The sequence below is a fragment of the Streptopelia decaocto genome (genome assembly GCF_964273445.1).
Source record: "Streptopelia decaocto genome assembly, chromosome: 1".
In the NCBI taxonomy this organism is placed as follows: domain Eukaryota; kingdom Metazoa; phylum Chordata; class Aves; order Columbiformes; family Columbidae; genus Streptopelia; species Streptopelia decaocto.
This window is the reverse complement of record NC_138663.1, coordinates 149,697,669-149,710,997: the sequence shown is the minus strand read 5'-3', so window position 1 is coordinate 149,710,997 and position 13,329 is coordinate 149,697,669. Positions and strand designations below refer to the sequence as shown.

General features: G+C 35.1%; 1 protein-coding gene across 4 annotated transcripts in view; it reads left to right on the top strand.

Moving 5' to 3' along the window:
• The window catches only part of ATP11A (ATPase phospholipid transporting 11A), a 129,374-nt gene that overhangs the window by 95,256 nt on the left and 20,789 nt on the right, over positions 1-13,329 (top strand). For all 4 annotated transcript variants that reach the window (XM_082049862.1, XM_082049863.1, XM_082049865.1 and 1 more), the window contains exons 14-23: positions 1,356-1,516; positions 2,470-2,541; positions 4,237-4,310; positions 4,563-4,666; positions 6,249-6,430; positions 7,124-7,375; positions 9,914-10,088; positions 11,337-11,439; positions 11,684-11,829; positions 12,779-12,838. In XM_082049862.1, the coding sequence (XP_081905988.1) occupies positions 1,356-1,516; positions 2,470-2,541; positions 4,237-4,310; positions 4,563-4,666; positions 6,249-6,430; positions 7,124-7,375; positions 9,914-10,088; positions 11,337-11,439; positions 11,684-11,829; positions 12,779-12,838 (1,329 nt within the window). The remainder of the gene's footprint in view (positions 1-1,355; positions 1,517-2,469; positions 2,542-4,236; positions 4,311-4,562; positions 4,667-6,248; positions 6,431-7,123; positions 7,376-9,913; positions 10,089-11,336; positions 11,440-11,683; positions 11,830-12,778; positions 12,839-13,329) is intronic.

The window sequence follows — 13,329 nt, the reverse complement described above, 5'->3', positions numbered from 1 at the left end:
TTCACAAATCAAAGTAAGCAACTGTAGGAAATGCATCACAACATGAATATTTCCCTTTCCTACTTTAGACCAAGATTTAAAAGCTTAATATGAAGTTTCCCAACTTAATGCAGCTGTAGAACTGAATTAAATAAAACCTAAAAATATAGAACTTTCTCTGGTTAATAGCTGAAGAAACATAATAGCTGGTTTCCATTTAAAATTAGCTCACACATTAAAAATTAGCTCACACAATAAAATTAGACACAATAGGGAAAGCAAGGCAGGAACCTCCTGAAGGGGGAAAATGAGTGCTCAGTGCAAACACTTACTTAGTCATCACTGAGTAAAGATGTGGCCAGAGAATGGTTTATGATCAAATTAAATTACCTTTAAATGTGACTGAATATAACCACATCTGAAATGTGCTACACACAGCATGTATGTGCTGTGGCTTTTTTGCTGGATAATGCAAAGTTAGTTGGAAGTTAAGGAGACTTCACGTGTCAACTGATGAGCGGGATATAAATGGGCAGGATAATCACAGCCAAAGGACAATATGTTTTAAAAAATTTATCAGTACAGTCTCAAATCATCCTTTGGCCATATCCTTCATTATGGCGAAACAAGGCATCTTAAATATGTTGGTGTAATTCAACAGCCTTATGGCTTTCTTACCCTTGGCCCTCAGAATGTGGTCCCAAGATACACTGTGTTTTTTACCTTGGAATTAAAATGACACAAAATTCGTATTGAACTGTACAGAAGAATAAGATTTAGACACAAAGATGCAGGTAGAACACAGCCAGGTATCCATGAAATAGAAATCTATTTCTGGTGTCAGAAGCTGTCATTACCAAACCATATGAAACTTTATAGAAGTTGTTGACTCCAGCTGCCAAAATGTCCACACTCCTTTTATTTTATATAGCTCTGAGAGGTGTTCAAGCTGCGTAAGAAATTGAAATCTCTAAATCCTGTTAACACTTGTGCTTCAGGTGCTGCATGCCTCTGTCTGGACTCGGGTCTCCGAAAATTGTATCTTGACTAGTATTTAATACAGGCTGTTAAAGTTGAAGCGAAAGTAAAGAAAAAAACCCTTTAGCCACATCTAAGCACTCAGAGGCGGCAAAAGATGCACGCTGTCTTTTTTGGGCATCAGCAGCTTGACTGGCATGGCGATGCTGGTAGCAGCTGTGTGGTTACTGCTGGGAGAGACGTGGCTCCTCCTAAAGGGCAGGTGACCTGTGACACTGTCTTTATCTGATAATAAACAGTAGTAGTTGGTGAGATGCATAACCTTCCAAAAGAAGAATTTTCAAATGAATGCTTTGAAATGTTCACACATGGCAACAACCACTCCTTTTATTTTTTAGGAGAGAGAGGACCTGTTTTTCCGAGCTCTTTGTCTTTGCCACACCGTTCAGGTGAAAGATGATGACAGTGTAGACGGATTAAGGAAAAGCCAGCTCTCAAGACCTTGTATATATATATCGTCATCACCTGATGAAGTTGCTTTAGTTGAGGGAATACAGAGGTATGTGTGTAATTAGTTAGTGTACTTTTTTAATCTAGGGATCTAATCACTGAAGTTCAAAATTGTTTTCAGCACAAAAATTGTAACAACAAACACCGAATCATCTAGAGGTGCTGATTTTCTTAATATACAGTCATGATTGTTCATATTCATTAAATAAAACCAGTTTGTTGTTATGTTTTGGTTTTTTGTTTGTGTCGAGGGTTAAGATTGCGGGGTGACAATAAAACCCTGGCAGATGTATTGTTAACCCCCTCTTCCCCCACTTCCCCCGTTTTGCCCCTCCCTCTCCCCCCTTCCCACTCAGGACGGGCGATCGGGAGGGAAAGAAGAACAGAGAGAAGAGAGTTGGAAAAATTAAAGATGTTTTACTAATGCTACTAATAAGAATAGAGAAAATAATACAAAATATACAAAACCAGTCTTGAAAGTCTCAGCAACTGCAGAGCCGGCCACCAAAGTCCTGGATTAGACTCTGCAACCAAGCGGAGCTGGATTCAGTCTCTCACTAGGCCTCAGTTCTCAGGGACGACCAGCCAGATCCTCTCCTAAGGTCGGCCATAAGGAAAAAGGGAAAAGGGACGAGATCCTCGTGATCTCCCACTTTTATATGAAGTATTCACGTGAATGGAATGTTATACACAGTTGGTCAGTTTCTTAGTCACTTGTTTCTCGTCGCCCCTCTCGCGAGATGTCCATCCGTGCTTATCAATATGTTTGCATTCCATTGCTAGGTTTACCAAAACATGGGTCTGGTTCTCCAGGAAAATGCAGTTAATATGAAGGCTTTAGCTGACAGGCAAAATTCACTGAAAGAGAAACTTGTTTTTAACAAAACCAGGACAGTTTGTTTTCCAGAACACAAGCTCAGTATTAAATCCTTATGACATACTTAAACTGGATAATTATATTTTTGTTGTATTCATTCTCTTCGTGTGTGTTTCATTTTACAGACTTGGTTACACCTATCTAAGGCTGAAGGACAATTTTATGGAGATCTTAAATCGGGAAAATAACATAGAGAAGTGAGTGGTTAAAAACATAACAGACCAATGAGGAGTTTTTATTAATGTGTTTAATGAATTATCCTTCCTCCATGCATTAATTTTTAATTCAGAGAAGTAAAAAATTGTACATTTTAGTAGAAAAACGAATTATCTACTAATATTTACAATTTTAACAGATCCCATAGTTCTGTATTTTCACTTAGTCTGTTAGCTTGACAGTATATGCAATATAAAATATTAATATAACAACAAAGATGTGGTGGCCTAATCTAATAGTTCCTAATACTTTTAGGAGCTATGTATGTTTTTCCTTTGTTATATGGTAAATTATATTTTCCTAATAGAAAAAGGTATATGCCCCGTTTTTTTTTCACAAAATATACATATAGTATACCGGAGGGTAGTATCTGTAGAATAAATTTTTATAGCTGGTTCAAATAAAATTTCAAACAGATACTGTAGGTTTTTTTGTTATTTATCTTCGAGAGGTAGAATAAATTTTGTAGGCCATAGTATGAGTAAAATTTTCAACAACATTTAAGTAGTACAGCTGTTCAATGGGATGTATATACTTTTGAAAATGTTGCCTTGCACTTCTGTGGATGTCTGCTGGTTAAGACTATTGTAGATCTGGGTCTTCCTGCATGTACACTCTGCTGACTGCACAGAGAATCTTGGACACAAATACAGAAACCCTGCTGTTATTTTCCCCCCTTTTAGGGGAATGTGGACGATTTGTCCCAAGGGTTACTTCAGGTGTTTTGGCTCACCTCATAATAACTGGAGTCAGTTTCATTATGAAAGCAGCATAATTAGGAATCTTCTCCAAATGCATCTCAGTTTGTAGCCATAGGCCTTATTCAGCTTCTTGTTAGAATCTGTTGTAACTTTTAATGAAATAAACACTGTGACCTTACACAGGTTTGAATCCCAGGGTGTTGTAAGGACTTAGAACTGAATGGTCTAATTAAATAAGCACATCTATTTTATAAGCAAAATATTAACAATGAGGAATTCTGAAGAGATTTGGATTAATGATTGGGATGCTTATATTTGTGCTGGAAAAAATGGTAGCTGTCTTAGATGAAATGAAATAGATAAGAGAGTAAATTGTTGAAGTACATAAACTGATGAATTATACAGAATCAGTACAAGAGGAGCTTGTATTCATTTTTCCTTCTAGAAAGGAAGGAACGTGGGATAAAATAATATCATAAAAACAATGGCAAACATAAAATCAGTAAAAAGAAATGTTTTTTTCCTTTTATAACTTGTCGGTCAATGCTTGAGCAAGATTCATGAAAATTAGAAAGGTATTAAATAAAGACTTCTTTGTAAACACCTACACATTTCAAGTTGTAAGGCTATGCCTAGATATTATAGGTAGGAATTTACTTTATGAGCAACTTAGTGCTCTGCTGCGAGATTTCTAGTCTTCTGCTTAAATAAATTATATTTACACTACATCCAAAGATTCTCATGAACATCATCATGTAGACAAATTCTGTTTCAAGTAATTAGGAGCTAAGGGCCTCCCCCATTTATTATTTGTAACCTGATATTTCATTCTGTACTAGTTGCATATTCCATAATACCAAACCTGATTTTCCATGTTAGAAGTCATGTTTTAGTTGACATACTTGAAGTCGTAATAACCAGTTTAGGGATCTGGAAAATCCAAGTTGTTTAAAAAATATTCTGTTTCTGTTTCAGGTTTGAATTATTAGAGGTTTTGAGTTTTGATTCTGTGAGGCGACGAATGAGTGTGATTGTTAAATCTTCAGGAGGTAAGGCTGTCACATTCTGTTTCTTCTTAGATGTTTTAGTTTCACTTGAATTTATTTCAGATTTGTCAAAGAGTTAAGCATTAATCACAGTCTGTGTGCCTTGCTTTATAAAAAAAGAGGATCAAGTACCAGCATGGGTGCAAATGTTATAAAAAAGTTGGAAGAAATCTTTTTGAAGACTTAGTAATTTGAATGTTTTTTTGAAGAAAGATATATTTGGCCATTTTGAATTCCGTATGCTGTCTCTTTTAGGTGATATATTTCTGTTTTGTAAGGGAGCAGATTCTTCCATATTTCCTAGAGTCAAAGAAGGCAAAATTGACCAAATACGCTCCAGAGTTGAACGCAATGCAGTGGTAAGATTCCGTTTTATTGATCTGTTTGTGTGATATCAGTGGCAAAAAAAAAAAAAAGAAAGTGTTTTGACCTTCTGCTTGATTTGGTCTTCCCAGGCACCAAAGTGCAGAAAGGCTGTGTGGGCAACAGTCTGTTATTCCCTTACATGAATCTGTCTTCCATCTCATATTCCAAATGGCAGTTGTGGTGAGAGATGAGTGTGTTAGATATGCACAACTCTATGTTATACCAGATGTCATCAATGAGCTTTTTTTGTATGGCACTGTGGTGGTTGAATAACTTCTGAGCGAAAGAAAAGTGACAAACTTCACTGAAAATCTTCTGCCAGCTTTCAGTCCCCAACCATAGCAGTTGTGATTTGCTGTTTTTTCTTCACAGGCCCTTAAAAGAGGAAATCCATTAGTGCACAGTGTAGCAACAAATGCGCTTCTTATGGGGAAACAGTGTAGTGATCATCCTTATATTTATATTTTTGCTTGCTAAAATGAGCTTTGAACTTCCTGGTCACCTTTAAAAGAAAAATCAGAATTTGTTTTTACCTAAAAAATAGTATTTAGAGTTGTAAAATACTGAACATTGCTGTATCCAAAAATATGAAAAATCCATTGCACTGGCAGTATGACTGCCAGTCTTACAAATAGGATAACGTTTGCTGGCATCCTGTACTCAAACTGAAGACAAAGTATTATTACAGATATGTGAAAAATACCTAGAGTGTTACCTGCTTTTGTTTTGAAGGGAAACTTCAAAACTCTTTGCTAAAGTGCTTTGCTAAGCTTTACTCTATGAAACAACTGTCTGATTACTACAAGTGAAGGAGGCTAATGAAACTGAAATAAGTGTTTACATATCATGTCCATCCAATGTCTGTCGAGAGAGAAAACCAGCCCAACAGCTCTTTCCTCATCCTGGATATCTGGGAATAGAGCTGGCTCCTACATGCAGAAGCTTCTGAAAGAAGGTAGAGGCAGCCACCTGGCACTTGCCCTTACCAACAGCAAGAGTCTATATACACAGTCTATATACCCCCTTTCTTATTCATCACACAGTCCCGATGTCTGATCCCATCTGAAACACCCACAGCTAAGTTCTAGTTTTCACTGAAATGGCACACTTGGTATTCAACAGTCTCTGTGACGTTTTGTCCTTGTCCCTGTCTCTGCTGCAACACAGCATCAAAATCAGACTCTGCAGAGCTACTATTTATATTATTGTTATTTATTCTGACTCATCCTGCCTAATTATACACGTAGGGAAGGAAACCTTTACCTTGACTCTTCTTCCCCTGGTAATCTCAGACATCCAGTTGGGTGGCTGAGCTGTTTCTCTTCTGGAGGACTGAGGTTTGTCCCTCAGGTTGTACCTGCTCCCAGGGCAGCAAGGAATCAAGATGAAGAATGTTCTAGTCTAGACTACACCGTACTAGTCTATACTATACTCACTTCACTATAAGAGTAGCGAGACTCTTCATGTTAATAGTAAAACCATTCAATGTTTTGAATATTCCAGCATACACACCAGCAAGAACTCTAAGAAGGGTTTTCTAAGAGGCATTTTGTTTCTTTTGATTGCATGATTTAGGAGGGACTGCGAACGTTGTGCGTTGCATATAAAAAGCTCACAGCAGAAGAATATAGCTGCGCACAGAAGCTGCTTCAGAATGCAAAGCTGGCCCTCCAGGACCGGGAAAAGAAATTGGCAGAAGTGTATGAGAAAATAGAGAGAGATTTTATTTTGCTTGGTGCTACAGCTGTTGAAGATCGGTTAGTACATTTCTTATTTCCTTATGTTTAGTGATGTTACCAAAATAGTTGAAGACTCTCTGGATTAGAGGTTTATTTGAAAAACCCTTTATTTGAATCACCTCCATACCCCTAGCTTACTAAAGTTACATGTGGTAACTTTATAATTTAGTAAGCTAGTAATAATAATTAAGTGTACAAAAATCACTATATTAGAGACATTGGCATGGAGTTCATGTAACACCTTATTGAAGAAATTGTAGGGAAATGTTTCAGAAGAAAGAACCCCAAAATAAATATTAAGGAGATTAAGGAAGAATCTTTCAGTCTTAAAAAAAAATTCAAAAGCTGTTAAAATTAGGAAGTCACTTTAATAACTCAGCAGTACTTCAGTGTTTGATGTCATTAGCTAAAGCACCGAAAATGTTTTAATCAAAGTACTTGTCTGAGGAGTTAAGTGTGTTGTCTTTTAGGCTATATAAATGAAAGGGGAAACTTTGAGCACTTTGAAAGCATCAAAACTATTTATTTATAATGCACTATTCCCCTAGACATTTTCAGATATTCCCCTAAACATTTTCCTTGGGGAAAATTCTTAGATCTGTTTACTTTTATTGAAATTTTTTATTTGGTTATGGAAAACTTTCAATACGGACCTCTGAATTTCTCATTTCCAGCAATTTATCAATGTATGTTGTCAATTGATTTCCACAGGCTACAAGAAAAAGCTGCTGATACTATTGAATCACTCCAGAAAGCTGGAATTAAAGTTTGGGTTCTGACAGGAGACAAAATGGAGACAGCAGCAGCTACTTGCTATGCTTGCAAACTCTTCCGGAGAAATACACAATTACTTGAGCTAACCACAAAGAAAATTGAGGAACAGAGTTTACATGATGTGCTTTTTGACCTAAGCAAAACTGTCCTAAGACACAGTGGCAGCTTAACCAGGGATACTTTCTCAGGGTAAGGAAAAATCTGAATTTTCAAGCCAGGAATGGGATTCTGTGCATTTTGTAAACAATTAAATGATTGATCCTTAAGAGCAGCAGTACCCTATGTTTCAGTTTCTGTTGTTAAAGTGTGAATTATTGTGTGGTAATTAAGTATAAATTTGTTCCACATAAGTTTACATTTTCACAGTCCTGGTTCTCTCTCATTTCTGGTACTCCTTTAACTGTTAAAAGAAAAATCACAACGGGCATTGTAATTACATATTTTTCCACTGTAAAAAATATTTATTCTTGGAAAAAAGCTATTGTAAAGTAAAATGCTGTTTCTAACTTTTTAAAAGGAAGCAGGTGTATTCCTGTAATCAGAGTTAGTATGTGATGTGACTTTCTTGATAAGACCAAGGCCACAGAGAGCAACAGTATATGATCCTCTTCCTAGGAAAGATTATGCTATGTTTACAGACATGAGACAGGCAACAGTGTAGTAACAAATCTTCTAGTGTGCATAAAAATTCTTAAAGTACCCTAGGTTATAAAGAAATCACTGACTTCTGGGTATTTTTCATATCTGTAGAAGGATAGATGTCATGGATACAGAAGTGAAACAGAACATGGTATAGATAGAAAATGGCATTAAAAAGCAAAAAAAATCCAGGTATAATATAAATTATGCCTCATACAAGTAGTAAATTAGGCCATTTATTTGAAGCTTTGTAGCTGGTACACATTACTTGCTATTGTTTTTCCACTGTAAAGACCTAAGAATCAGATTCTAAAACATTTTAATAATCTGCGGATGTTAAGAAGTTACTGGTCTTACAGACATAAAGGCGCATATTTGATTTGTTTTTCTTTTTAATATGGAACTAGGTAGCAAGTACATTTTATATGCGCTTGTAGTAAGTTTGCATTAGAGAAACAACAAGCTAATAAGCATTTGTGATATTATTTTAGCAGAGAGTTTCTATAACTCTTAGTGTTACAGCTTGAAGCTCTTGGCCAGAGCATTATTAGCTCTCCTTAGACTTTAAACCTCATTGGTCTAATCAAGAACATTTATGTATTCAGATAAATAAAACATATTTCTCTATGTTATCTGAACCACAATTAGCTTGAGTCTCACAGGTCTCACAAGGTATGTTTAAACATGTCTGTTTAACTTTTTGTGCAATGCAAATTTTCTAGATATTAAGACTCATCAGAAGTTTTTTGTCTTTGGCTCCAGATTTAAAGAATGTGCTAAGATAGTAATAGGAGGATTCTGCCTGGGTGTTCCAATTCAGGCTGAAATCTTTCACTATAATACATCAAACATTAAGTACATTGCCTGAACTTCATCATCATACATTTTTGGTTTATATCATTGTATATTAATGGTGTTGCCATATTTGTGGCAATGGTAACAAAACACTGAAAATATCTGAGTTGTTATTAAATATAGTTTACAGTACTCTATTTGTCAAAAATAGCTTGTGTTCTAGTAGTGAAGATGGAGATGCTTAAAACATATTAACATTAATATTAATGTTAATGTTAATGTTAATATTAATAAGATGGTGTTTTCCTCACAAACATTGGTCCTGGTGAAACCATATTTGTTGAAAATTCATGCACAGTAGTATGACCTAGGAGCGCTGAAGCTAGAGCACAAATAAACCTTAATGAACATTTTTACAACACTCACTGCTGAGCTGAAGCCTGAGGCTGCTATGTGATGCAGGCACATTGCAAAGGTGCTCTGAAATAAGTCAGTTGGATGCTGCAGAAAACCACTCCTGTGGCCTGAGCCATCTTCCCCCATTGTTCAGGAAATGTTCTTGTGGTAAACTGCGCTTCATGCATTTACACTCCTAGAAATGTCCAAAGTATTACAAGTGTACCCGTAATAGATTACTGTATTAATCACATATTGCAATATCATAGATAACATCTGTAATAATTATATTATTATAACAGGTATACATGTACTGGACTTTACCACCATGCTAAACTAAATATATACATGCTGTAAATGCAGGCAGTGGCTTGACCTCTCCAGGCCAACAAATCTCTTCTAGGCATTTCTTTCAAAGCATGGTTTACTTCCTTAAATGTAGACCCTTGAAAAACAAGGTTATTTTCTTCATGAAAGTAGATTTCAGAGCACCAAAGGCCTTTCCCTTTAACTTTTTTCTCTATATTATGGAATATGCCACAAAATTAGCTTCGTTCCTGCAGCTCGGTTTACCTCACCACAGTTCTTGCAACCCTTTCAAACCAAACTGAAAGGTCATTAATTATACACTCATACTCACTGGTGAAGTCACTGAGGTATAAGGTTTCTGTCTTTGAGCTGGTGAAGCACTGAATGTTTTCAGCATAATCTAGAATTTTAAAATGTCATAAATATGAGTCCTATACAAAGAATTTCGTTTAAAAGTGTATTAATTATGCAGTATCCCGTGCTCATTATTTTTTCATTAATTAATTTTCACAAAAGAACTATTGCCAAATTAAAAATGTGTCTGAGAATTTCGTAGTGACTCTTAGTTTATATTTTATCCCTGAACAGACTTTCAACAGATATGCAAGATTATGGTTTAATTATTGATGGAGCAGCATTATCATTAATAATGAAACCAAGACAAGATGGGAGCTCTGCTAACTACAGAGAGCTCTTTCTTGAAATTTGCAGGAACTGCAGTGCAGTGTTATGCTGTCGAATGGCACCTCTGCAAAAAGCACAGGTTTGTATTTCATTTCATTACTGCTTGTTAGCTGTGCACATATGTAAATATTGAAAACTAATATTCCATGTGACTAATTATGATAATTTAAAATGTTACCGTTCACCTTTGTATCTTCTAAAATGGAAAAAGCAAAACAAAAAGATGGGGAAAACGTCTACTGGCAAGCAATTTAGATAATGGTATGCTAAAATGGCACCCAACTGTGCACCTGAATTTGATTTAGGTACATATTGTGCAAATTTTATGGTTGTTACCTGCTGATAAATGAACATATTTAATGAACTGAACTAATTGCTTCCTTTTTAACCCAACAAGCTTTGAATAGTCTACTGTCTGTTGATACTACAAGAACCTGCATTATTTATTACTGTAGAGTGATATTTCTTCTCTATTTTTAACATAAGTGGGAAGCCAAAAAAGAAGAATCCAGACAGAAAGATGTGTGAATTATCATTTTTAAGTACTTCTTGACTGTTATATAGTAGTTTGTATCAAGTAAAAACATATCCTTCCATCCTTCCATTACTGAAACATCTTAATATAGTTTGAAGAACTTTTAAAGGAAACAAACATTAGAATATATGCTGCTTTTTTCCTTTCAGACTGTCATATCTTTTTCTCAGTGTTTAGGTACAGCGTGTGTAGCTCTTATTCATTTTAACAGGTGTGTTTAGTCAGCAATTTTAGCTGTCAGGAACTTTGTAGAAGTTTTTAGTTGCAGTTGACTGGGTACTATATTTACAAAGAGGGTCATTTATAATGGAGAGATTTGAAGTCAAATTTTTAGAGAGTTTCTGTGTGAACAGTGTTTAGATATATACAGAGTACTATTATCTTTTCTTAAATAGTAAGAAAAAATTTCAGCACAGTTATGCAGAATCTTTCAGTCTCTTGTTTCAGGATTTCTTTGAACTTGTGTGCTCTGGAACCCTTTTATTAATGGGCTTCCATGGCATTAAACAATCTCAACAACATCTCCCTTTCTTCTGCTCCTCCTTTGTCCTGTCCATCTTTCTCAAAATAGTTTGGAAGTATTTGAAGAATGTTATTTTATATTTGGAACAAATACTTTTAACATTAAATAACTACTTTGATCTTTGTGCACAGTAGTGCATCGGGTAATATTGGGTTTGTGTCCCTTCACAGTATGTATTATATAACTCTGGTAATTTTTAATTAATTTTACATTCATGCAAAATAAGGAAACGGTTACAGAGAAGAGTTTTTAACACTATTTTTTTCCAGATTGTAAAATTGATTAAGTTATCAAAGGAGCATCCTATCACATTAGCAATTGGTGATGGAGCAAATGATGTCAGTATGATTCTAGAAGCACATGTTGGTATAGGTAAGTGTGCTTTTTAGAATACTAATTCAAGTGAAGTGACAAAAAACTTCTTAAAAACAGGCTGTCTCAAATAATCAGTTATACGTTTTATAGACAGCTTTTAGAGAATTTATCACAGGAATTTTACGAGATACAATGGTGATCTCTTATTAAATGTCATAACTTGATTATATAATTTTTCAAATATTTGTGTCTTTGAAATAGTTCTTCAGTTTTTAAACAGCTTCATCACTTTTTTTTAAAGGAATCATTGGCAAAGAAGGTCGTCAAGCAGCAAGAAACAGTGACTATGCAATACCTAAATTTAAACATTTGAAAAAAATGTTGCTTGTTCATGGGCATTTTTATTATGTTAGGATATCTGAACTTGTGCAATACTTCTTTTATAAGGTAGGAGAATGCTTATTCTAATTACATAAATCTCAAAAACTTACATGGTAATATCTGACTATGTGCAGTTTGTGCAGCCAATGATGCAAAAAAAGCAATAATTCCATAAAGAGATTTTGTTGAGTGCCAGATGCAAAGCTGAAATGGGATTATTGTTTTTATCCAGACAATGAAGTGAAAAAGCAGTTATATAGATATATTCTGTAATCTATGTTATGTTTAAAAGCAAAATTTCCCTTTTTTTTCTCTCTTACACAAACTGTTCTACTTATTTTCAGCACCTTCTGGGTTGTCTCTGCAGCGGCCTTTTAAATTAAGTTGGAAATAGCATTGGAGAACTTAGCATAACTTCATTTACATTAGTTTCTAAATTCATCATGATAGTGTAGTTAAGAGAAAGTTTATAATGTTCATCCCCCTATTTAGACAGTTCTGTAGTGTGTAAATGTTGAGATCCAATCAAAGTTCTTTCAGTAAGCAGTGAAAGATTACAGAATGGAACCTTCAGAAAATAATCCAAGGTCTCAGTGTTTGACTATATGTTTAGTTAAAAGAGGATGAAGTTTGGGGTCACAGCTCAAAGCATCCTAAAATTACTTTGCTGTGAGCCGTGCTAACCAGGGTACCCGTGCTTGCTTAGCACTATTTGTGTCCTTTGGATTGTGCTTTATCTGCTTTGCCTTAACTGAGCTGTGCTTCTGGATCGCAGAATTCATTCACCTTGAATTTTGAAACTGTAGCCTTGTAAGTTTGCTTTCAAAAATATTCTAAGTATTTTTCTTAACAGTAGTACAGTAAGATTAAGAATGTTGATTATTAATGTATGCAGCTCTTTCTACTGTTCCTACTACTAGTGTTATAAGACTATGATATACATAGCTCTACTGTTGTACAGCATATAAATTAGCACTTATATTTCACTTGATGACTGTGTCACTTTGTTTTTCAGAATGTCTGCTTCATTTTTCCTCAGTTTTTATATCAGTTCTTCTGTGGGTTTTCACAACAGGTTAGTTGTTCTTTTTCCCTCGCTGTCACATTTTCTCTTTGGCTTTTTGTATGTTTGTTTGTTTGTTTTTTTAATGAATCCTTTAACACTGTTACTATTCAGCTGAGAAAATGCCAAGGTTAGTTTACACATTGTAAAAAGAAGAGCACCACTTGTGGTTCATATGGTTTACAGTGTCAATTGCAGTTAAGTTACAGAAATTCAATTTTATGAATTTCCATATAAGCAATGTTAATTTCAAAGTCAAAGAATACAGGAACCCCAAATTCGGAAATGGCAATGCAAAGTCAAATGGCTGTTTGTACCAAAGTGTATTGAACGTGAACAGAGGCAATCCTGAAAGATAAGTGATTGAACTAGTTGTTCATTCTTAGAATGAAAATGGAAGAGTAAATTAGTCTTCACTGGGCTGTGCAGGCATGAATTGCAAACTTCAGACGAATAGCAGCATTCAATTAGTTGAAAAGCAAAACCACTGAAAGATAGAGGAG